Genomic DNA, 24,508 nt, shown 5'->3' on the forward strand with positions numbered 1-24,508 from the left:
CTGCACTGTTGGTGGGAGTGCAAACTGGTCCAACCACTGTGGAGAGCTGTGTGGAGATTTCTGGACCTACTAAACATAGAGCTTCCATATGATCCAGCAATTCCACTCCTAGGTATTTACCCAAAGGACACAGAAACATCAATTCCAAAGAACACCTGCACCCCTATGTTTATAGCAGCACTGTTTACAATAGCTAAGCTTTGGAAACAACCGAAATGCCCAAAAATAGATGACTGGATCAAGAAGATGTGGTACATATATACCATGGAATATTACTCAGCATTCAAAAAAGATAAACACATGCAATTTGCAGCAACATGGATGGCGCTGGAAGGGATCATGCTCAGCGAAATAAGCCAAAAAGAAAAAGAAAAATACCGGATGGTCTCACTCATAGCAGGAATCTAGAAAACTTAAATAAGGGACCAGGAAAATGAATAACTATAAGAAAGTGAAAATCAAAATCAACAAAAAACTATGAACCAGAGACACTTTTAGGGGGGCGGGGGCGGGAGGGGAGGGATTGGGGTCAGAATGGGGGGGCTGCAATTGTATGGGGAATATAACAATAAAATTTATAAAAAAAAAAAAAAAAAGATTCTGTCTCCTAAGCTGAGGGACCGAATCTGTCTCTCAGTCTATAAAATCTGTATAGTCAGCACATGTGGTCTTTCAAGAACTTTTTCTTTCTGATTTATGAGTTTATTCATTTGAAAAAACTTAGAAAGTTGTTATTCAATCACAATTTGTCACATATCTAACCAATAATTTTCATCAAGTTTGCTACGTAAAAAGTAAAATTACACATAATTTTAGAGACTTAAATATTTAATGACTTTTTTTCCTAAATTTTCTCTTCCCCCATGATCAAAAGGATCATAAAACACTGGTGGCCTGAAATGGGAAATTTGTCACTAAACAACTCTCAACCTGTGACAGTCTGAAGAGAAAAGAAAGTTTTGCTCCAATTTGAACCTTAGTTGGTTGGGATTTTTCTCACCAGAACCTTCCTATTTTTTTTTTTCCATGGGCAACTGCCCTCTTGATTAATCTCATTTCCCTCAGTTTTATTTTTTCCAAGCAGCTGAGCAAACAAAGATGCAGGCAGCCATTTTGCGTGCTTCCTCCCCCAAGCCCTCTGGGATGGGCGGTCTGTTCATCCTGTTCATAAACCAATGGCCTGAATGTGCTTGGAGAAAGCAGCAAGGATCTTTTGTCAGGATTAATTTTAATAGGCCACAGTCTGTCATTCAGGAACCACAGTTCTAGCAAATGACTTTAAATTACTATTTGCTGATAAAGAGGGATATATGAGCTGAAAATTAAGTTTCTCCTTGCAAATAGTTTAGATAGCTAATGCAAGAATTTACTTTCAGTGTGGAGTAAAAGTATTTTACAACCTAAACCCTTGGGTAGCTGAGGGAAATCTTGTTGCAATGGGATCACAGTGAAATACAAACAAGGGAAATGTGACATTATGTACAAGTACAGCATATTTTAGGGAGGAAAGAGAAATGAATTTATCTGTGAGTTCCTCAGAAAAGCCCTTCTGATGAAACTTAACTGTTTCTGATTTCTGTGCAGAGAAGCATTATCCCTCTTACTGTCTTGTCCACTTTTTTATTGTCCTCCTTACCAGTTGCTTGTTTTTTATCTCCCACTTTTCTCTTTCCTTTCTTACTGTTTTTCTCATACCCAATTCCAATTCCCTGTTTCTTCCCTTACTTTCTATTTCTTAACTGGCCAGGCTCCTCTAAGTTACTTTTAAAGTTCTGTCCTGAGGGGCAGACAAAGGAGGTAGCGAAGCTGCAGGGAGATAACACCCCATAGATGAATGAGTCAGGAAGTCCTAATACTTGTTTCTCCCTCTGAAAGTGGGGAAAGTCCTGTTTTGTTTGGAGAAAACAGTTTGGGGAACTTACTGGAAGAGAAATTTTGGTAAATGATACACAGATTTTGGTAAATGATACATTGTTGTTCAATAAAGTCAGGTTTATCATTGTTTTGCTCTGTATGAAAGTTCCAATGGATGCTTCAAACACACACACACACACGTGCGTGCACATGAATTTGCTTCATACTTGCTTATGACTGTGATTCTCATTTTTATGTAAATGTAATCATACAGTATATATTCTTTTTGTCCTGGCTTCTTTCACTCAGTACAATGGAGATTCATGAAGTTGCTGCCGGGACTGTAGTTTTCATTTGTAAGGATATACCACCTTTTGTTTATCCATTCACCTATTGATAGATATTGGCTGTTAAATAAAACTTCTATGAATACTTACCATATACAGGTCTTCAGATGAACATATACTTTCATTTTTCTTAGGTAATTATACTTAGCAAAGGCATGGCCAGGTCATAAGGTAGATTTTAAGAAACTACCAAACTAGTCCAAAGCAGATATGCTCTTTTGCTTCCCAATAGCAACATACAGGAGTTCTAATTGTTCTGCATCCTTTCTAACACTTGGCCTGGTAAGTCTTCCTAATTCCATACATTGATACTGGTATAGAAGTATCTCATTGTGTTTTTAATTTGCATTTTCCTCATGGCTAATAACATTGGTTGGCTCACGTGCTTATTTTTATCAGTACATTTTCTTTGATCAAATGTCTGTTCAAATCTTTTATAACCTTATCTTGAAATTTATCCATCACTTTTAACATTTGTATCACTTTACCACACCATAAGAAGCAAGTCAATATGCCTAAACTTCATTCAATGTCAATGGGAGGGAATTATTAAACTGAGTCCACTAGGGGCTGTCTAACACAGCTGGCTCTCCATTTTTCTTGGAACAAAATTTAAACTCTACATTCTGGTCTAGAAAATCCTGACAGATCTGTCCTGTCTTTGTCGTTGTTATTATATGAACATGCTGAGCTCTTTGTCATTTTTGGATCCTTAATATTTGTTCTCTCTACTTGGGATACTTTTCCTTCAGATTTTCTCAACGTTAATTCTTTCTTCTTTCAGTTCTCAGTTAAGTTACTTCTTCAGAAAAGCTAGCTCCAAGAAGGAATTATGCTTAGTGAAATAAGTCAGAAGGTAAAAGAAAAATATCGCATGTTTTCACTTATAGGAGGAATATAGGGGAACCAAATAAGACATCAGTGTGAAAAAGTAATAACAGTACAAAACACAACAAAACAAAAACAGACAATTATAAATCAGAGACATCCTGCAGGGGAGGAGGAGGGAGAGGGATCAGAGGGAGGGAGGGAGGAGCATAGGGGACTGAGATGATGGTGCACGGGTGCATTGGGGAAGGAAATTCTATGGGGACTACCCTTGTGGGGGTAGGGGAGAGGGAAGCAAGTATTGTTTAAAAGTGAACAATGATGTAAAAAATAATAAAAAAAGGAAAAGCTAGCTCCAGTCATCCTCCATAAGGTAGTCTCCCGATCACTCCTTACCACGTCACCTATATTAATCTCTATGTATTCTCTGATGGAACATGAATTTCAATGTGACAGGAAACTAGTCTTATTCATTACTATGTCTCCCAAAGCCCAGAATAGTGTCTTTTATATGCTAGATACTTAATATTTATTGAATGAATAAATGAATGAGATTGCCAAGGAGGCAAAACAGATAGCATCCAGAGCATAGCTGGAGGAATTAAGCATGGATAAACTTACTAAACAGCTCCTATTACTGTTGTTAAACAAAAAACCCCAAACTTTAAAGCATAAAATAACAACCATTTTATTTTCCCCTTGGATTCTATAGGAATCCAGAAAGAGCTTACTGAGGATATCTGCTCCACAATGTCTGGGCTGCTAACTTGAAATTAATCTAATCAGAATGAACTAGACTGGGAGGATGCTGGGAGATGTCAACTGTGTTTCCCAGAGAAGCAATAGATTTTATCTAGAGCTTCTGTCTGGTTAGGAGGGATTGCTTACATTTATTGTAGCAATTGACGTAGGATTGAGAAAATTAAGACTTTTATATTAAAGAATGGGGAGGCAGTGTTGGAGGTTATGTGGTCATTCAACCCCCCCAACTGATATCTATTGTGACATACGTACTTTCTACTCTTTCCTGCAGGACATAGCTCTGGCAGCAGAACTATAAAGGTAAAATGCTATTATTTGCCTTTCTATTCTCAACAGTAGGAAAAGAACTTTTCAAAAATTTTATATTTTTAGGATTAGGCATAAAGTGAAGAGGGGGATTTTTAAATGGTGTGGTGGATAGAACAGCTGGGCATTTGAGTTTGAAAGCTGGTGCATCACTTACTAGGTTTGTATCCTGGAAATACTTCTATTTTTGTGACTGTTTTTCCATGGGCAAAATAGTGAAAGAGGTTCTCAACCTCCTTATACAAGCACTTCCCTCTTTCTCCCCTATTCCCCATCACTTTTTGTGGACCTTTGGAAATGTGTGTGTGTGTGTGTGTGTGTGTGCGTGTGTGTACGTGTAGGAGGGAGGGGATTGCATTGTTACATTGTCTGGGGAGTGCCATAGCAACTAGTGGGTCGAAACCAAACACTGAATGTCTTGCAAAGTCTGGCAGCACTGCAAATAAAAGTTCCACTCCGAATGTCATTAGAACACCATTAAGAAGTGTTATAGAGCAGCCCCGATATTGAACGGGTTCCTGGCTGTGGGTCCTCACCGGCGCGCTTAAAAGGGACTTATTAATACTCCACTACAGACACACACAAAAGGTTAATAAAAGGTTTATTTACAAGGGAAAAGGAAATAAGGAAAATGTACAACTCAGGGAGAAAATAGGGAAATAAAGTCTTTAATGCGTCCTACCGGATCCGACGACCTGGAAACACAAAGTCACTCTTAGAGCTGGCCTGACGCTGCGAGCTGGAGGAGAGCCAAAATGGGGGAACCTCTCCAAAGCCCACGTGTCTGCTTTTATACCAACCTGGCTGCTTAACCCCACCCTCAGGTCCCAGCCACCTTCCCTGTGGTGGTGATGGGATTTGGAGTTCCCAGTGTCTTTGGCTTTGACCTGGGGTGGGGGTGGAGTCCACAAAGCCTGTATGGAATTAGCTTTAGGACATCCTTTTTCCCTTAACAATTCCCCCCTTTCACTTTTTGCCACCATTTCCATGGTGATGAAGATCGAAGGACATCCTTTCCCCCTAACAGAAGTACTGATGGTCCCTTAAAATCCTTCCAACTTTGAGGATTTCACTAAGCCTTGGGCTAAGAGGCGCTACACAATAGGCCAGGGATTCCCAAGTGCTGCACTCTCGCCCTACCTCACAAATACCCAACTAATTCATCAATCAGGTTTCAATTTACATTTCATTTCTCAGGGATAACCTTCCCTGGTGCCCAACCCGATCCTATTATATTGTATTATTGTTGATTGCCAGCCCTCCTCCACCACTCGAGAAACCTCACAGCAGAAGGGGACACAGCTACTTGTTAAAGCTACGGTGGCTCTCAGTAAATACTTGTGAAATAAACAGAAAAAAGCGCGGACGAACTTGGGGATGGACAACCGAGCAAAATCGGACCCAGCCCGGGTGCGGACGTCAAGACAGTAACTTCCGCCCCTGCCCTCTCCCGCGTGTCCTTGTCCGTGTTTGTTTCCGGCGTTTCAATAAAGCTCGATTGGCTTCGAAGAAGACCTGCTCTTCCGGGAAAATGGCGGCCCCCGCGCGCGCTCCGGAGTCCCCGCCGGTCGCGGATCCGGCGCTCGCAGTAGGGGCTGCCGCGGAAGCCGAGTGTCCCCCGCCTCGCCAGCCTCAGCCCCCGCAGAATGTCCTCGCTGCCCCGCTGCTTCGAGCCCCCAGCTCCCGAGGACTTGGGGCAGCGGAGTTTGGCGGAGCTGCGGGAGATGTTGAAGCGCCAGGGGAGACTTTTGCGCAACGAGTAAGCTGGGGTCCCGCGAGTCACCGCCGGGCTCCTCCGGTTCGGGCTCCTGGAACGCGTCCCTCCCCTCCCCCAGAACCCCTTCCCTGGAAGGTGACCTTGCCCGGGCCATGTTCCTTCCGTTCCCGGGGCCAGCGGGCGGCCTGCAGCCGAAAAAGCCGACCGTGCCCTGGCCTGACACCCACCGCCGGGGGTTCTGGCTCGTGTGCCGAGCGGCTGCTTAGCGTGTCAGCTCCCATCAGTTTCTCTTTTTTTATTTACTCCACTTTTTATTTTTATTCTACCATGTGGATTCCTTGAAGGGGAGGTTTGTGCCACAAATCTGTCCCCCACCCCAAACGAATTTGTGATACAAATTGTGTGCATCCTGTCAGTTTCATCTCTAGACCCAGTTTTTACAGGAATCATAGGAAATGCCAAGTGGAATAATACGAAGAGTAGTTTTTTAGGCTGAGGAAATCTGACTCTCATTCAGCTGGCAGATTTACAGATTTTAGCAAGGAAACACTGTAATTGTAGCAGGGTGGATGAAAGTGATTTTTATCTTGGGAAGCTTCATTTAGCAGCTTGTTGCAGGGTGGTTTGGAGGAATAAGAGAGAGAAGACAGTAGCTGAGAATATTTTTTTGAGTATTCCAATAAAGGGGTTGTAAGAAAGTTAGCTGGAAAGGTAGTTGTGGAATTGGGAAAATTTTATCAGTGGTGAAATATTTGAGTATGTAGTTTACAGAGATGACTGAAGTTTCAAGTCTATCAAAATAAGAAAAGTGGGAGAGGGGAATTGGGCCCACTTTGATTTTACTTATGGGTGTTGAGTTCAGGGGCCAGTTAATTATAACTAGTTAAAAAACTGGAGGAGACGTGGTCATGAGGCTCCAGAGAGAATGGAAAGCTGGGAAAATACAAGAATCCCAACCAGAGAGGGACGTTAATAGTTGAAATTGTGGGAATGAATGTAATTCCAGAGCAAGAATAGAAGGTCTGAGAATAAACCTGAGATTAATATGGCTCAAGAAAAGCTGAATCCGAATAGGAACTTTTATCATACAGCAGAGGGACAAAGAATCATTTGGAGGCCTTGTAGTAGACACAAGTGTTTTGAGTTTGTGAGAATGGATTTTCAGTCTGTAACAGTGAATTAACTTTGGTCATTGGACCCCTTTATACTTTTAAGAATTACTAATCATCTCTGGAACACATGATTGTGTGTTTTATATATACTGGTATTGATCAAGTGTGTTTAGAATAACAAGTGAGAAATCTTTAAAAGTACCCACATTCCATCAGCAATTAGAACAATTATATCATATGTAATGGCATCTGAAACACTCCTTTGTACCCAATGAGAAAATGATAGTGAAAACACCAAATATCTTAGTATTAGAAAATAGTTCAAACCTTGCAGACCCGTCGCCCTGCCCTCCCAGTAAGATCTTGGATATAACACTTTAAAAATTTCTGGTGTTTAAATGTCTTAAATAATTATATGCTTTTCAAAAATGCTTTTGCTGGACCTCCCCTGGTGGCGCAGCGGTTGAGCGCTGGGCTGTGAGGCTGCCTGCCGCCTCTGCAGCTCCGGTTCATTCTCCCGCCACCGGTGAGGGTCCCACCAAAAAAAAAAAAAATGCTTTTGACAAATTTTTTATTTTCCCAATTCCCTGTATCCCCTTATTTTTTGAAGAGTATCTGCATAGTGACTTTCTTACTTCATTCCTGTTTGGGGGCAGTTGGAAATCAGGTATTTTTTGATTTAAAGGTTGATGTTTCTCCTTTTGAGGATAATGCTTTGTCTTTATAACTCAAGCTTTAAGACATGACTCTAACGTACACATGTTCTTTTTCCACTTGACAGAAAATTCATTTGCAAATTGCCCGACAAAGGTAAAAAGATCCTGGACTCTGTTGCCAAACTGACAGCTGCCATTGCAGAACGTGAAGAGGTTAGAGAAAAAAGTGAACTGTTTCATCCTGTTAGTTTAGACTGTAAGCTAAAGCAAAAAGCGGTTGCAGTTGTTGATGTGGACACACATAAGGTCAACAATCCTGACAAGATACTTGATACTCCCTCTCTGGTTCCTGGCTGTTCCTCAGAAGATTACGTTAAATCATCTAAAACAACCTCACCACAGGGACTTGTGCATCCTACTCACAAAAGAGAGGAAGAGGCTCCAGAGGTTGAGGACACAGTGAACCAGAGTCCAGCTTCCGGCAGCAGAGCCAGTGCACCTTCCTCATCTGAAGCTTGTGAGCCTCTCCCTCAGCATCGTGTGTCAAGTCAAGCAGAAGATAATTCCAGCAGCTCCGACAACCTGTCTGATAAGTTACAAAGGATCACTATTGCAGACCCAGGTGAAGACCACTCAGGAGAAAACACAAGCACTGAGAACTTGACAGGCCTTAGTAGTGGGATTCAAAAGAAGCCTCATTATATGGAAGTGCTAGAAATTCGAGCCAAAAACCCAGTGCCCCCAACACATAAATTTAAAACTAATGTGTAAGTACTACCCAAAATAGGCTTTTCACAGGGATATTACAAAAACTGGGCTCTAAGTTCAGTGGGCTTTGTATGAGAATTACTTGTAGTTAGGATTGAGCATAATCTGGAGACACTAGCATGACTGGAAGGAAGGATTCTTGTTGAAAAATACTTTAGTCTTTTTAGCCAAAAATTTGAAAAGATTTTAAATAGCACATGGAATATTAAATTTCTGGATACTTAACCAATATTTCATAATAAACATAATAAACACAAAAAGAAGTTGTAACTTTTTCAGACCCATTTTTTCCAGAACCTCTTTTGTTGAGATGATAATCTAAAGGAAAAGCAATTGTAGAGGTGATGGGCTTCTTGACAAAAAATACCTATGTGTGCTCACGTAAGTAGCAGATGCTGCGCTGACACTAGATGAGGCTCACACACTTGGAAAAACAAATTACATATGAACAATTTCGGAGGAAGGCAGCTGGAACAGGTTATTAAAACAGATTCAGCAGGATGGGCAAACTAATCCTACTTCCAGTCATCATCCTTTTGTTTCTGAGAATGCTCTTTGAAGAGAGAAGACTTGTCATTGTATGCAAATGTGGCATTCAAATCCTGTACTAACTGGTATCTGCTTAGCTTTATAAGTATGTAGAAAGATACAAAATTGGACCACTATTGCCCTTCTTTGAAAAATTGGAAGTAGTTTTCTATTAAACCTATTTGTTTTTATTTCTCTAGCTAAACACCTAAATTTTTTAATTGTTAAGACTTAAACTTTAAAGTTCATTCATTATTTAAACCTCAAAACATTTCTTCGTATAGAAAAGCAGCATTGTATTAATTTTTTAGGTAGGAATAAAATAACTTTTGGATCAGGCCATCTCTCATCTTGCGTGCAGTGAAGTATCTTTCCTCACTTCAAGGAAGACATTTTAGAAAATCATAGGCCTCATTTAGTCAATAAATACAGCAGAGAATACACTGATATCCCGGTTTTGAATTACCATCATTTAGCTGGAAGTGGGATGAGATAAGGGACCAGAATGAGGGATGGATATAAGGGTTAAGTCCTAGTTTAAGAGAGAAAGCCTTGTGTGCATTTAGGCAGATCAGGAAAGAAGACTTTAGGCAGTCAGTAGGCCATAGGGATTGAAAGGAATTGAGCAGCAGGAGGGAGTTGAAAAGTAGAATGAGGTGTAGTGTCCCTTGGTTTCTTTTCTCCCGGCTCCTTTCATCACCTGGGTGCTAGGGACCGGCCCTCATCTACCTCAAGGCCAGAACTCCCCAGAATTTCAGATTTGCATTACTTGTGAAATGTGGCATATGGGTATTCCTTGGCCCCCTGAGGTTTATCATGTCAAAGATTGTGTTTCCTAATTGACTTTCTCTTACGTTTTATCATGTCAAAGATTGTGTTTCCTAATTGACTTTCTCTTACGTTCCTTAGTTCCTTAAGTTAATAGTGCTGCCACCTCCTCCCCCCCACCCCACCAAGGGTATCTTTCTTTTCCCTCATCTCCCTTATCTACTAGCCATGAAGACCTATATGAAATATTTTGACTCTCATCTCTACTTATTCTTCCTCTCTACTGGCAAATTGAGGATTCTCATTCCTCTTTTGGGCTATAACTATGGTCTATTCTGGCCTATAGTCTTTACCAGTCTGTCCTCATTGCTGCTCAGTGAAATTTGTAAAATGCAGGTCTGAATTTTGTAATACAGAATAGAACTCTTCACTGTCATCTGGACCCAGCCTACTTCCTAGCCTTTTCTGTCCTCTACCTCATGTGCTGCAGCTGTGTTGTTCCTAATACCCTGCTGGGATGTCCTTCCCTCATTTACATGGTGGCCACTTCTTATTCCAAGACTCCACAACTTTCACTCTTTTTGAAGCTTTTCTGACCACCTTTTTGTCTCCCATTAGAACTGGCCCCTCTTTATGTTCCACTGTACCATGCACAGATGTATGTCCGTCCCTGTGGCACAAGGCACTGAAACTTTGCAAGTTTATTTCCTTCTAAGCCTCTTTGCACGTGCTTTTTGAATGAAAAAAAAAAAAAAAAGATGATCAGTTTAAGTCAAAGGTTTAAAGAAAGAAGGAAAAGGCAAAGAGCTTATCTATATCTGTTATCTGTTAGAGCAGTGAAGGAATTGTTAAATTGTTCTCCATAAGGATGCCAGCTTAAAAACAACTGTTTTTAATGTAAATATGTTATAAAAGATTTTATTTGCACATGTAATATTGGTAAACTGCTTACTATTTTGTAGAAAACTGCTAAGTCTTTTTTATGTGTGTGACAGTTGGTCTATAAAAAGAAAAAAATCTGTTGTTATAACTTAAGTTTTCTCTTCTTCAGATTGCCTTCACAACAAAATGATTCATCTAATTCTCATAGAAGAGGGTCTCCTATTTCCTTAGAGGAAAGACGACACAGGGATAAGAAGCATCTTGATGATATCACAGCAGCTCGACTTCTACCACTTCACCACATGCCTGCACAGCTGCTCTCCATAGAAGAATCTTTGGCACTTCAGAAACAGCAGAAACAGAATTATGAGGTATTTAAAGTGTTAATCGCTTCCCTTTGGAATGTTGATTGCTTATATATACCCCAGGTAGTAATAGGAGGAAAGGATTAGGTGCCAGATAAATGATTGCTTAATGCCATTGGCTCTCAGATGTGTGCCTCTGGTTTTCAGAGTGTCTCAGAGATGCTGGAACTGTAAGAAACTGCTGGAGATGAGCGTAGCTATCTGCAGTTTCAAAGTGGTGATTTGCCAGGAAATGCGGGGAGACTAATGCTGAATTTCACATCCTTTCAAGTCTGCTGTTTGGGTAGCAGTAGTATTGCTTTTTTCTCTCTGCCACCTTGTAAAATGAAGACTTTTCAGTGGGAAATGTAACCCAGAATCTGCTGAGACAATCAGAATAATGTGGTCTCCACCCTTCTATTTCCTTATAATAGAATATAAACAAGTGGGAGAATAGTATTGTGTTGCCAACAATTAGACACTAGCTTCGAAAGTGTAGTAATAGTAATAGAGGAGACTCTTATTTTCGGTGACTTAATCAATATATTGTATGGCACTTTCTCCAAAGAGCTGTGTGTTCTGACACGTTTGTGTCAGCCATTTGTAACCAGAATAATGGGATGTGCAAAAATAAGTGTGAGGCCCATAGGAAGTAAAGGGTTCTTTATACTTAGTAATAATTTAGACCTCCAGGAAAATAGCAGCCTGTCTTAACTTTCTAGGAATTGCTCAGCTAGATTTTTGTCAGGTATTATGCACCAATTAATAGAATACTGGGCATTTTTTTTCATAACAGCTCAGTTGGCATGGATTGGCATTTTCAAGGCACATCTTTTTTGAAAGTGTTTTTTTTTCCTTTCAGTTCATTAAAATTATTGCCTAGTTATGGCTACAGCTTTGAGAAATTGTTTTTTAATTGCCTATAGGGTCTTAGGTTGAATTAAACCCTTCAGTTTGAAACTGGTTTTCTTAGCAGAGAAGTAGTACCAGTGCTTTAGTCCTATCTGTAATATTTGTGGCCTATGGGGAAGGATATAAAGAAGTTGAAGTGATATGGGAGAAAGCATGAGAAAATGAAAAGAGGAATTAGAACTGAGTATTTCCAGCTGCCATCAGTTGGGAGATAATGTATATACTTAGGCACATTACCAGTGTCTGAAAGTTAGACTTTTTGTTGTGTAATAATTTCTGTGGGACACTTTTGGAGAGGTCTAGTCAGCGTTTCAGAATTAATTTCTTAATTTTCATTGTTGCATAGAAATGTAACTCTCAAGCCTAGTGGTCATGATTTAATCCAAAGAACAACATTCCTAATTTCTGACGTTTGATAGCTCAGATTGCTCTGTGTGTGAGTACATACATATATGCATCATGTGCCCATCCATGATGTGTTGTAACTGTTGTGCTTATTACAACTGTTGTAGTGCTAAACTGATTACTGTTTTTTATGTAGAGCTGGGTTATTTCAAGGCCTTGTTGTTTATTAATGAAAGTCTGTAAAACAACTATGACAGGCCTGTAGCCCTCACCAGTATTGCCCTATTTTTTGTGGTAGGCAGAGCCATCAGACTTAACATGTTGCTACAGAGTACACCAAGTGGCATGTTAAGTCTCCTTTATTTCTAATTTTGTTTAAATGACTTTCCATTGAAAAATTGTAGTGAAAAGATGTAAATATGTTCTTTCTATTTTGCCTTTCTTTTAAAGGAGATACAAGCCAAGCTCGCAGCACAAAAACTAGCTGAAAGACTGAATATTAAAATGCAGAGCTATAATCCAGAAGGAGAGTCTTCGAGGAAATACCGAGATGTAAGGGATGAAGATGATGGTCAGTCCTCTGATGATGAATTCTGAAGATGGGCATTGGGATAACCTCCTATATTTCTGCCTGTTGAGATGTTATCATCTCACATCACTTTTCTAACAAGTATCAAGATTGGTGTCAGATATTGTTGAGGGAGAAAATTTTATAAAGTTATACAAAAACAGCTATAAAAATAGCCCAATTTATCTTTCAGAAGATAACTTTGATGTGCTTGAAAAGTTTAATATTTCAATATTGTGTTTAACCACAATTGTATTAAAGTTTTGCAGTATGTTGTGTGTTGGTGTGATATTTTAGTATAGTAGAGAACATTTTCTTTTCTTTAAGCCAAATGAAAGCAAGTAACTGGTTTTCCCCTTGTTTTTACCTCTTTCAAATTACTTGTCTTTCAGTGAAATATTTACAGGCATCACCTACAAGAATTAGAAAGATATAGGTCCCTCCTATTTTGAATAATGTGGGAGCAGTCTGGAGGATTTTATGCATGTTTGCATGGGATTATGAGGTATTGGGCATGAAATCTAGGAAGACACTCAATAGAAAACTGCTTAAGAAATGTTTGTTTCTCTGTCTTCCCTTGGAAAAATGCTATCTTCTGAGTAGGAATAAAGAATGCTTTTAATAGATGCTGGAGGGTGGGTAGTCTTTCTAGATGAATAGATTTGCCCAGAGTAACTAACATAAGGTATAGGTAGTCTGAAGATGACAGACGTAGGCAAAGGGAGTAGTTAGTCTAGTGTATGACCTGACTTGAGTTCATAAAAGAGAAGTTCACTGACAGCACATTGTAAAATTGATAAGCCAAAGTTGTTTAGAACTGCAATTGGTAATTGTTAAAAAAAAAAAAAAAATACATTGCTTTTTTCCCCCCAAAAGAGGCATATGGAGGCTGAGGAAACCTCAGTCTCCTAAATATACATGTTTATGTAATTTTAAAGGATTATATGGTTGTCTTCAGAGAAATTAACACGTTATCAAAAATTTCTTTGTCCAATATGTTGGAGTTTTTAAAAGTGTTAAAAGAATAAAACACTAATTAGAGCAACTTCAAAATGTTAATGGTTATGTTTTACTGTTCCTTAATTAAGCTGCTTTAAAATAGACTGTCCACATATGAAATTTGAATGAAAATACATTTAGGTAAGATGTACATGTGATAGGAAGACTCAGTTCTATATCATCTACTTCCAGGTGTAGCCACTGGCTTCCTACTCCTCTTCCCAATGCCCCTTTCTCCATCCACTGAAAGCAAAATTAAAAGTAGGCTGAGCTAACATTTTCTTGGATTTTAGTTTAATACTAGTGTTAGTGAATTTCACAAAATTATTTGATACTCTTTATAGAATGAAATAGTTCTGGAAAGCTGGATAATATGAAGGGCTCACAGTCCTCTATAATCCTACCACCTAAATCCATTCTTCCACCCAGAAAGAGCTTCCGTTAACTTTAGGTGCACGTCTTTTTACTTTCCTATGTATAACTATACATACGTATGTTTTTTTTAAGATTTATTTATTTATATAAGAGCTGGGGTACAGGTGAGAGGCATGGCAGGGTGAGAGGATTCACCAGAGACAGAGTGGGGAGCAGAACAGGCAGACGGCCCGAAAGCACTGCTGAAGGGAGCAGCGGACGAGGCAGGAGGGGTCTGCTACGTTATGTGGGTATCTCCCTGGCTGGCCGGGAATCGAACCCGTGCTGCAGAGGCTGCAGACAGCTTCACAGCGCTGTGCTCAACCTGCTGCACCACCAGGGAGGCCCTGCATATGTATTTTTAATAATGCAATCATACATTGGTGTAGTCTGTTCTATATGTTGTAAACTTTTCCACATTAAATATTTTGCATTTTAGATGTTTGCAGAAAATTCCATTATGTGGGTATACCATAACTTACTATAACAAGGGTATGTAAGCTTTGAGAATGTTTATATTCATCACTAACCTCAAGATCATATCCCTTTACATTCTCACTAGCAATATATCAAACTCACAAATTGAAAACTGCAATTTAAATCCTTTACAAATTGAATAATTACAGGAAAGGATGACATTAAGATTAGCATTTGATTACTTAGGGAAGATTGGGTGTTTTTTTTTTATATACATTTGCTTTTTTTAAAAAAAAAAAAAATCTATTTATTTATTTATACAAGCACTGGGTATAGTCAGAAGCACAGGAGAGTGAGAGAATTCACCAGAGCCAGAGCAGGGAACAGAACAGGCAGACCGACAAAACACACTGCTGAGGGGAGCAGTGGGCGGCAGGAGAGGTCTGCGTACCATGTGGGACCCTTGCCAGCGGCCGGGATCAAACTGGCGCTGCAGAGGCTGCAGGCAGCTTTGCAACCCAGCGCTCAACTGCTGCGCCACCAGGAGAGGCCCCTACATTTGAACTTTTATGTTTATTTGCCATTTTCATTCTTTTAAGCATTGCTTATTCTTATCTTTTCTGTATTCTCTTGAGAGGTTGCTATTTTTATGAATTAAGATGTTTATTTTTTTCATGTGATATATTTTTAGTGTGCCATTTGCCTTTTAATACAATTTGTGTTTTGGTCTAGAGGCGGTTTTCTTTGGCAGTCAACTTTGCAGAGGTGTGGAGCTTGCCTTCTTTATCCCAAGGATAGGTACATAAATAATCTTTATATTTTAATATTGAAAAAATCATTTTTACACTTATTGCTAATTCAAAAGGTAATTTCTAATCCATCTCAGATTTACTTGGGGATATGGTAATAGGTTAAAAATTAAACTTAACCTCTTTCCTTTTGTGTCCCAGAAGTAACTACTATCCTGGCTTTATGGTAATACCTACCCCCCCTTTAAAAAAGTGGTTCTACATTACACTAATACCAAAACCGAACAAGGACAACACAAAAAAGGAAAACTACAGGCCAATCTCCCTAATGAACACTGATGCAAAAATCCTCAATAAAATTTTAGCTATCAGAATCCAACAATGTATCCATAAGATAATTCACCACGACCAAGTAGGATTCATTCCAGGGGCACAAGGATGGTTCAACATCCGAAAATCAATCAACGTTATCCAACACATCAACAAAAAGAAATATAAAAATCATATGATAATATCAATAGATGCTGAGAAAGCTTTCGACAAAGTGCAACACCCATTCATGATAAAAGCCCTTGAAAATCTTGGGATACAAGGAACATACCTCAACATCATAAAGGCCATCTATGACAAGCCAACAGCTAGTATCATTCTCAATGGTGAAAAGCTGAAAGCAATTCCATTAAGATCTGGAACAAGACAAGGATGTCCACTCTCACCACTGCTTTTCAATATAATACTGGAAGTCCTAGCCAGGGCAATAAGACAAGAGAAAGACATCCAAGGAATACAAATAGGAAAAGAAGAAGTCAAACTATCACTATTTGCAGACGATATGATATTATACATAGAGAACCCCAAAAACTCCACAGAAAAACCAACTCATCAATCAGTTCAGTAAAGTGGCAGGATACAAAATCAACACGCAAAAGTCAGTAGCCTTCCTATACACAAACAATAAATCTGAAGAAGAAGAAATTAAAAAAAACATCCCTTTTGTTATTGAAACAAAAAAAATCAAATATTTGGGAATAAATCTAACAAAAGAGGTAAAGGACCTATACAAAGAAAACTATAGAACACTGTTAAAAGAAATAGAAGAAGACACAAAGAAATGGAAAAACATCCCCTGCTCATGGATTGGAAGAATAAACATTATTGAAATGGCCATCCTTCCAAAAGCAATATACAGATTCAATGCTATTCCAATGAAAATTTCAATGTCATTCTTCAAAGAAATAGAACAATTATTGATGAAATTCATATGGAATCACAAAAAAACCCGAATAGCCAAAGCTCTCCTGAAAAAAAAAAGAAGGGAATGGAGGCATCACACTCCCAGACTTCAAACTCTACTACAAAGCCATAATCATCAAAACTGCATGGTATTGGAACAAGAACAGACATACAGACCAATGGAATCGAATAGAAAATCCAGAAATAAACCCACAGATTTATGGTCAACTAATCTTTGACAAAGGAGCAAAGACTATGCATTGGAGCAAAGAAAGTTTGTTCAATAAGTGGTGCTGGGAAAACTGGGTCGCTACATGCAAAAGAATGAAGCTTGACCACTACCTCACACCATACACAAAAATCAACTCAAAATGGATTAAAGAACTAGACATAAGACCTGAAACCATAAAATATATAGAAGGAAATATAGGCGAAACACTACGTGATTTGCACATCAAAGACATCTTTACAGACACATCACCCAAAGCAGTGATAGTGAAGGCAAAGATAAACAGCTGGGACTACATCAAATTAAAGAGCTTCTGCACAGCAAAAGAGACAATAACAAAAACAAAGAGAAACCCCACCAACTGGGAGAACATTTTTGCACCCAACACTAATGATAAAGGACTGATCACAAAAATCTGCAAAGAGCTGATGAGACTCAACAACAACAAAGAAAACAATCCAGTCAAAAAATGGGCAGAAGAGCTAAAAAGAAACTTCTCTGAAGAGGAAATGCAAATGGCCAACAGGCATATGAAAAAATGTTCAACATCACTTGTCATCAGGGAAATGCAAATCAAAACTACCATGAGATACCATCTTACACCAGTGAGAATGGCACATATTAAAAAAACTAGCAACAACAAATGTTGGCGAGGGTGTGGAGAAAAAGGAACTCTTCTGCACTGTTGGTGGGAGTGCAAACTGGTCCAACCACTGTGGAAAGCTGTGTGGAGATTTCTGGACCTACTAAACATAGAGCTTCCATATGATCCAGCAATTCCACTCCTAGGTATTTACCCAAAGGACACAGAAACATCAATTCCAAAGAACACCTGCACCCCTATGTTTATAGCAGCACTGTTTACAATAGCTAAGCTTTGGAAACAACCCAAATGCCCAAAAATAGATGACTGGATCAAGAAGATGTGGTACATATATACCATGGAATATTACTCAGCATTCAAAAAAGATAAACACATGCAATTTGCAGCTACGTGGATGGCGCTGGAAGGGATCATGCTCAGCGAAATAAGCTAAAAAGAAAAAGAAAAATACCGGATGGTCTCACTCATAGCAGGAATCTAGAAAACTTAAATAAGGGACCAGGAAAATGAATAACTATAAGAAAGTGAAAAAAAAAAAAAAAAGTGGTTCTACCAGTAAATATGCAACAATACAGTTAGTTCATTTTGCCTGGTTTTGACTTATAAAAATGAGATACTAGACATTGTGTCTGGTGTCTTCCACTCAATATTGCTTATAAAATTCATGTCACATGTAGGTTGTGCTTTATTCATTTTCATTGCCGTGTAATATGCCATTTCGTGAATACCACCTGTTTGGCTATTCTACTGTAATGGGCACTTGTGTATTTTCACTTTTCGGCTTTTAAGACTGCAGTGAGCATCTTTGTGTACATAAACACATTTCTGTAGGTTATTTGCCTAAGAGTTTAGTTGCTGGATTATAAGATATGCATATCTTTAATATTTTACATTCCCTTCTGCCCCCATCCAACATGTAAACAATACCAACACTTGGTTTTACCAGACTTTTAGTCAATGTGATGTTTTTATAGTTGACAGATGTTTAATTTTGCATACCCTAGTTAGGAATTGCATTGAACATCTTCATATGTTCATTGTTACTAGATTTCTTTTGAAAATTTCCCATTGAAATCTTTTGTCCATTTTTCTGTTGTGTTCATATGTCTCACTGATTTGTAGAATGTATTCGGGACACTAATCTAGTTGGTTATATTTATTGTCAATATCTTCTCCCTCTGTTTTATGTTTCATTCTCTTCATTGTTTTTAATGAACAGATTCTTAATTTTAATGGGAAGTATATCTTATGTTTAGTGTCCTATTTTGAAGATTCCTGTCCTGAGGTCATGAGGATATTTTCTCTTAAATCTTTTTTGTTAAAAATGTTTTGTAATTTTGCCATTTCTGTCATGTCTGATTCCTGTGTGAGGAAGGGTTTTTCTGGTCGGCTACTTGTCCAGGTACTATGCAGTGCAACTTCTGCCATCTGTCAAGCCTCTGTAAATACCTGTGTTACTTTCGAGGTTCTCTCTTTATTTCCATTAATCCATATGGGCTAATATTATGACACTGTATGACAGCTGTATATTAAGGCTGCAACAAAACCTGCCATCCTTTACTTTTAGAGTTGCTTGACTATTTTTGGCCCTTTGCATTTTCATAAAAATTTTTGAATTAGTTTGCCTTATTTTACACAATAATGGTAGTACAAATTTCCATTCATTTTCAAAAAGATGTTTCATATTTTGACGTTTACTTCAGTGTAAAAATCTGTACTTTAAAAACATCAATTCCAAAGAGCACCTGCACCCCTATGTTTATAGCAGCACTGTTTACAATAGCTAAGCTTTGGAAACAACCCAAATGCCCAAAAATAGATGACTGGATCAAGAAGATGTGGTACATATACACCATGGAATATTACTCAGCATTCAAAAAAGATAAACACATGCAATTTGCAGCAACATGGATGGTGCTGGAAGGGATCATGCTCAGCGAAATAAGCCAAAAAGAAAAAGAAAAATACCGGATGGTCTCACTCATAGCAGGAATCTAGAAAACTTAAATAAGGGACCAGGAAAATGAATAACTATAAGAAAGTGAAAATCAAAATCAACAAAAAACTATGAACCAGAGACACTCTATGGGAGTGGAGGGGAGGGATTGGGGTGAAAATAAGGGGGTTGCAATTGTAGGGGAATATAAAAATAAAATTTATTTAAAAATAAAAGTAAATAAATAAATAAAAATAAAAATCTGTACTTTGAAATTTTGGTGCAATTTGGAAACTTGCCAGATATAAACTAAAGCATACTTACTCTGTCAATAATATGAGTCTTTAGTTTACAAATTTAAGAAGTTCAGAAAACTTAGTGTGAATACCTAAGTATTGTGTATTTTTTTTAAAGTTTTATTTTATTTTATTTTTTAAAGATTTATTTATTTATTTATACAAGCACTGGGTACAGTCAGAAGTGCAGGTGGGTGAGAGGATTCACCAGAGCCAGAGCGGGGAGCAGAGCAGGCAGACTGATGAAGTACACTGCTGAGGGGAGCAGCGGGCGGCAGGAGAGGTCTGCGCGCCATGCGGGACCCTCCTCTGGTGGCCGGGGAGCAGCGGGTGATTGAACCGGTGCTGCAGAGGCTGCGGGCAGCTTCGCAACCTAGCGCTCAACCGCTGCACCACTGGGGAGGCCCAGTATTGTGTATTTTTGACTTAGAATATTTAGCAAATATGGAAGAATTTTTGAAATATCACATTTAGGTTTAAAAATGGGACAATGGAGTAAATGTGCAGTCTTGAACTCATTCAATTTTCAAGTGTTTGTATGAGGAGAAGGAAGTGCTAAAGTTTGGGGCTTAACCTAAACTGTGGAGGAAATTATGAGGATTAATCTCATTGTACAATAGTCATCTACAGAATAATATTTTTTTATTTTCATAGGACCTGTCTCTAATCCATGTCACATTCCTTGGGGAGACAGGAGCTGTGAGTTGATGTGGAAAGTAGATAGCTTTTGGGATCTATTTCCTCAAATTGTTAAGTTGAGATGATTTGCTCAAGGTCACTAAGAAGCAGCCCAGCGCTCAGGATTTCTGGGCACTGGACTGCTTGGCCTTGCATGTAAATGTCACAAATCAAGGCTGAATTTGGACTTTAAAAAGTGCTAATGCTAGGCAAGAACTCAGGATACTCTGAGGGTATTTATCATTTCCTTTTGACTTAATTCTACAGAAGAGCATTTGTTCTGACAATGTTTGTATTTTGAATGTTTTGTTTTTAGAATCACATGTTAGAACTATGTGACCCTCTAGGCTACTGCTAGTATCTTCTCTCCTCATCATAGTTGTCTGCATAAACTTCTCAGGAGAAGAGAGTCAAGGAAAGGTGACATCAGGTTTCATAGGCTTTAGCCAGAGAATGAAGTAAAATCTGACAGTTACCCTTTGTGGGCAGAATGACAGTTTGAAAAATTGAAAGAAAGTAAAATTATAAGGGGGAAAAAAAAGATTCTTTGTACAGGAAAAGTTGAGAGTGCATGAGTTGTATAAATAAAAGGATCATATATCTAGCTTTTTTTTTTTTTATGGGGAGCACGTAGAGTCATCTAAAAAAATGTGGCAAATTGCATTATTGACTAGCTTCTTGACAGGGAGGGGAAACTTAAAGCTATTATTTTAATTTCTGGCTAAAGTGAGGAAGCTTTGATATTGGGCTGATGAAATAAACTTAGTGTTGGATAATACTGAACCAGAGCCAGACCACAAATCAGAAGTGATTCTGAAAGCACAGCATAAAAGCCTGAACAATTAATTATGATCTATTACTTCCCAGATGATTTTAGAAAAGTTGGAATTAAAAAAAGGTGAAAAAGAGGGAAAGCCACTGGAATAGCATTAGATTATTAGATTTAGGATTTAAATGCCACTATTTCCTTTGAATCCAGTGGGAAGTCATGTACTCTCATGACTATTAAGTCTGTAAGAGGAGGTCAGCGACCCCTTATCTAATGTAAGGAGTATGTTTTGAGAGAACAAAATTTCAAAGTGGTCTTTACAGAGCACTTCGAGGTCTAAAAGAGATGCTGTATGAAAACCGTATTGTAACTATGGTAACAATTATGAGTGGAGCAGTTTAAGGAGGTACCTTTGGCATGTGAAGTAAAATCTTTTAAAATCACCACCATATGAACTTTTAGTGTTAAAATTAACTGAGAACAATAGCGAGTCCTTTAAAAAGCTATTTTGACAAGGGGAAATTAGGACATAGCGCTAAGGAGAGACCTAGCTTCATATGGAAGAATTTCACATTATTGAGGCTAAAGAATGAAAGTTGTAAATCAAGCTCATATTCAGAGTATATAGAAATGCGCCTTTAAAAGATGGAGACTCAGCTTGGTGCTTGTAAATTTTGTCTGAAAATATTGCCAGTAAATATATCAGTTCTTTTAATCAGTACCACCTATCTTTGTATTGAATTAGTTTTTCTGGGGCTGGTGTTGTAAAAATGAAACCATGCCTTCTATTGATTATTTAGATTTTTAATAAAGAAGATGTCTTCTCCCTTCAGGTACTTTAACGTCAAAATGAAGTACATTAGGAAACTGACTATAGGAGGCAAATCTTATCACAAATTAGCATTTTTAGGTCTTAGGGAAGGAAAGAAACCTACTTATCTCGTTCCACACTCTAAGTAAGAAAACAGGCACAGAGAAACGTGGAGACTCACTTATGGTTGTGCAACACAGAGCCAGCCTTTTTGAACCCTGAGCTCTTGCCTATGGTGGAGTCTACTTATACATTAATTCTTCCTAACCAAGAAACCTAAACCTGGTCAAGCTGGAGCAAAGAAAAGGAATTTAGGAGCCTCCCTGGTGGCACAGGGGTTAAAGACAGCGCTATCAAGCTATGCTCAGCCACTGGGGCACGAGTTCGAGTTGGGTCCTGGCCAGGAAGCTGACCCACACGGCACAGCAGACACTCTCCCGTCTCGCCCGCTGCTCCCCTCAGCAGTGTGTTTCAGTCAGTCTGCCTGTTCTGTTCCCCACAATGTCTCTGGTGGATCCTCACACCCCCCACCCACCCCTCACTCCTCTGGCTCGTACCCCAGTTCCTGTATGCATAAATAAATAAATCTTTAAAAAGAAAAGAAAAGAAAAGGAATTTATCTGAGAGTGAGAACTCAAGGAAACCCTGGAAGTGGGTTCAGAGTTGCCTCAAGGGGAGGGCTTATATACAGAAAGCACAGGTGGGCCTCAAGCACAGCCGTTATGCCAATTAGGCTTGAGGTTTCTCTAGTCGGATTGGTGCAAATTAGGTAGCCAAGCAGTGATTGGTAGAATTTCTTTTTTTTTTTTTTTTTAAATAGAGGCATGTTTTATTTATATATTTATTTATTTGTTTGTTTTTTGTTTATACATGCACTGGGTACAGTCAGAAGTGGGGGAGGGTGAGAGAATTCACCAGAGCCAGAGCGGGGAGCAGAGCAGGCAGAAGGACCGAAGTACACTGCTGAGGGGAGCAGCGGGCGGCAGGAGAGGTCTGCGCACCATGTGGGACCCTCCTCCAGTGGCCGGGGAGCAGCCGGGGATCGAACCGGCGCCACAGAGGCCGCGGGCAGCTTCACAACCCAGTGCTCAACCACTGCGCCACTGGGGAGGCCCGATTGGTAGAATTTCAACCCTGTTCTGTGGCTCTGGAGACTGTTTTCTGGAGGTTTCTTTCTGGAGGTGGATGTGTCTGGACACGCCTGCCTGGATATGCCTGGGTCTGACTAAGCTTTGTTTTTAAATTTATTTTTAAATTAATTTCTTAGCACCCTTAACACGTTCCCCCCCCCCCAAAAAAAACACAGAAAAAGCACTGTGCCAGAAATCTATTTTCTAATTTCAAAACTACAGAAATGTTTATTTTTTTCCAGTCAACGATTGCAACTAGGCTCATTTAATATAATCTTCTTGAAATACAAATGGATTATGTGCTGTTCATTATTTATAAATGTGGACCTATTTTCTCTTTTCACTGCTGGACTTGGTCTAGTTTTTAATTTTGCCCTATAGATCCACTGTAAGTTCTTTACCACAATCATTTTTACCACATAAAACTAATTGGCCCTAAGACTGTTTTACTATAAAAAAAAATGCAAAAATCACCAGATTCTGTGTCAAATACCAAAATGCTGCCTATATTGAATAACTTTTTTTTGCTGTTTTCAGGAAACACACTCATCAGGAATAATATAAATATTTCTTTTGGTGGGAAGGATAGGAGGAGCTTGATTCTTCTTTTGCCACCGGTTTCTAATACTGGTGATATTTTGGTAACGAGAAGGACCTGTTGAATATGTTAGCAGTCACCCCGGGACCCCCAAACTTGTATGCTCTAAAGGGATTCTGCTGTCTGCCACATAAAGACAAAGCACATTATCAGGGTGCAAGAGCTTTGATAGAACATGAGTAGAGAAGACAAAGGATAATAGTTTCCCAATGAAAACACTCAAAATTACCCATTCCTGCTGCGTAAATGATCAGCCAAACAGGGTTGGCCCCCAAAGCAGGGCCACTGAGTCCCGAAAGCCTGCCACAAGCCTAAGGCACCTTCTGGCAGGGACACATAAGAAAAGGGCAGAAAGGGCCAGGCAAGCCTGGGAGGGAAGAAACAAAATCCAAGTATAAATCAAGATAACAACTGCCATTGTCAGCCTCCCTGCCTGTCTTTAACCCACGTCTCTTCCAAGTCCCCCAAGTTCCTGGTGCAAGCCCCCAAGCTGAGAAGCAAGCACATCCTTTTTCTTCACAGGCCCCCCTGTTTCTCTCCAACTAGCTCCCCTTCCTGTGTTTCTTGTGGGTTTCAAGCTTCCCCTCCCTGCTCAGCTGCACCGCTCATTAGACGGAGCAGGGGACGTGGAGCCTCCCTTTTTTATGAAATGCCTCTCATATATATTAAATTAGCTAAAGAATCGATAAATTACGCTCTCAAAGACTGTTGAGGATCACTAGTCCCCTTTTATATTTGCCATCGCTTCATAAACTTGGGTTTTTTTGGGGGGAGGGGGGATGACGGTGTTCCCCAAGTATTTGCAAACCCACATTTTATCATTTTCTAGACTCGTACGCAACCTGGGCTGAGATTTATGTAACATAAAAATGGGAGTACTGTGTCCATTGAAACCTGTAGGGTAAGGTAAAAGGTATCAGGCTTTTCTGCCCTCCCGCCATCAGGATA

The 24,508-nt window shown here is 39.2% G+C and overlaps 1 protein-coding gene across 1 annotated transcript; it reads left to right on the top strand.

Annotated features, from left to right (window-relative positions):
- Positions 1 to 5,743: 5,743 nt before the first annotated feature.
- On the top strand, positions 5,744 to 12,726 carry POLR2M (RNA polymerase II subunit M; the record flags this gene model as incomplete). Its single annotated transcript, XM_084240990.1, has 4 exons — positions 5,744 to 5,856; positions 7,708 to 8,349; positions 10,698 to 10,899; positions 12,580 to 12,726. The coding sequence occupies 4 exons, from the start codon at positions 5,744 to 5,746 to the stop codon at positions 12,724 to 12,726; spliced, it is 1,104 nt and encodes a 367-aa protein (XP_084097116.1).
- Positions 12,727 to 24,508: the final 11,782 nt, after the last annotated feature.

This window comes from Talpa europaea (assembly GCF_964194135.1).
Source record: "Talpa europaea genome assembly, chromosome: 8".
Taxonomy (NCBI): domain Eukaryota; kingdom Metazoa; phylum Chordata; class Mammalia; order Eulipotyphla; family Talpidae; genus Talpa; species Talpa europaea.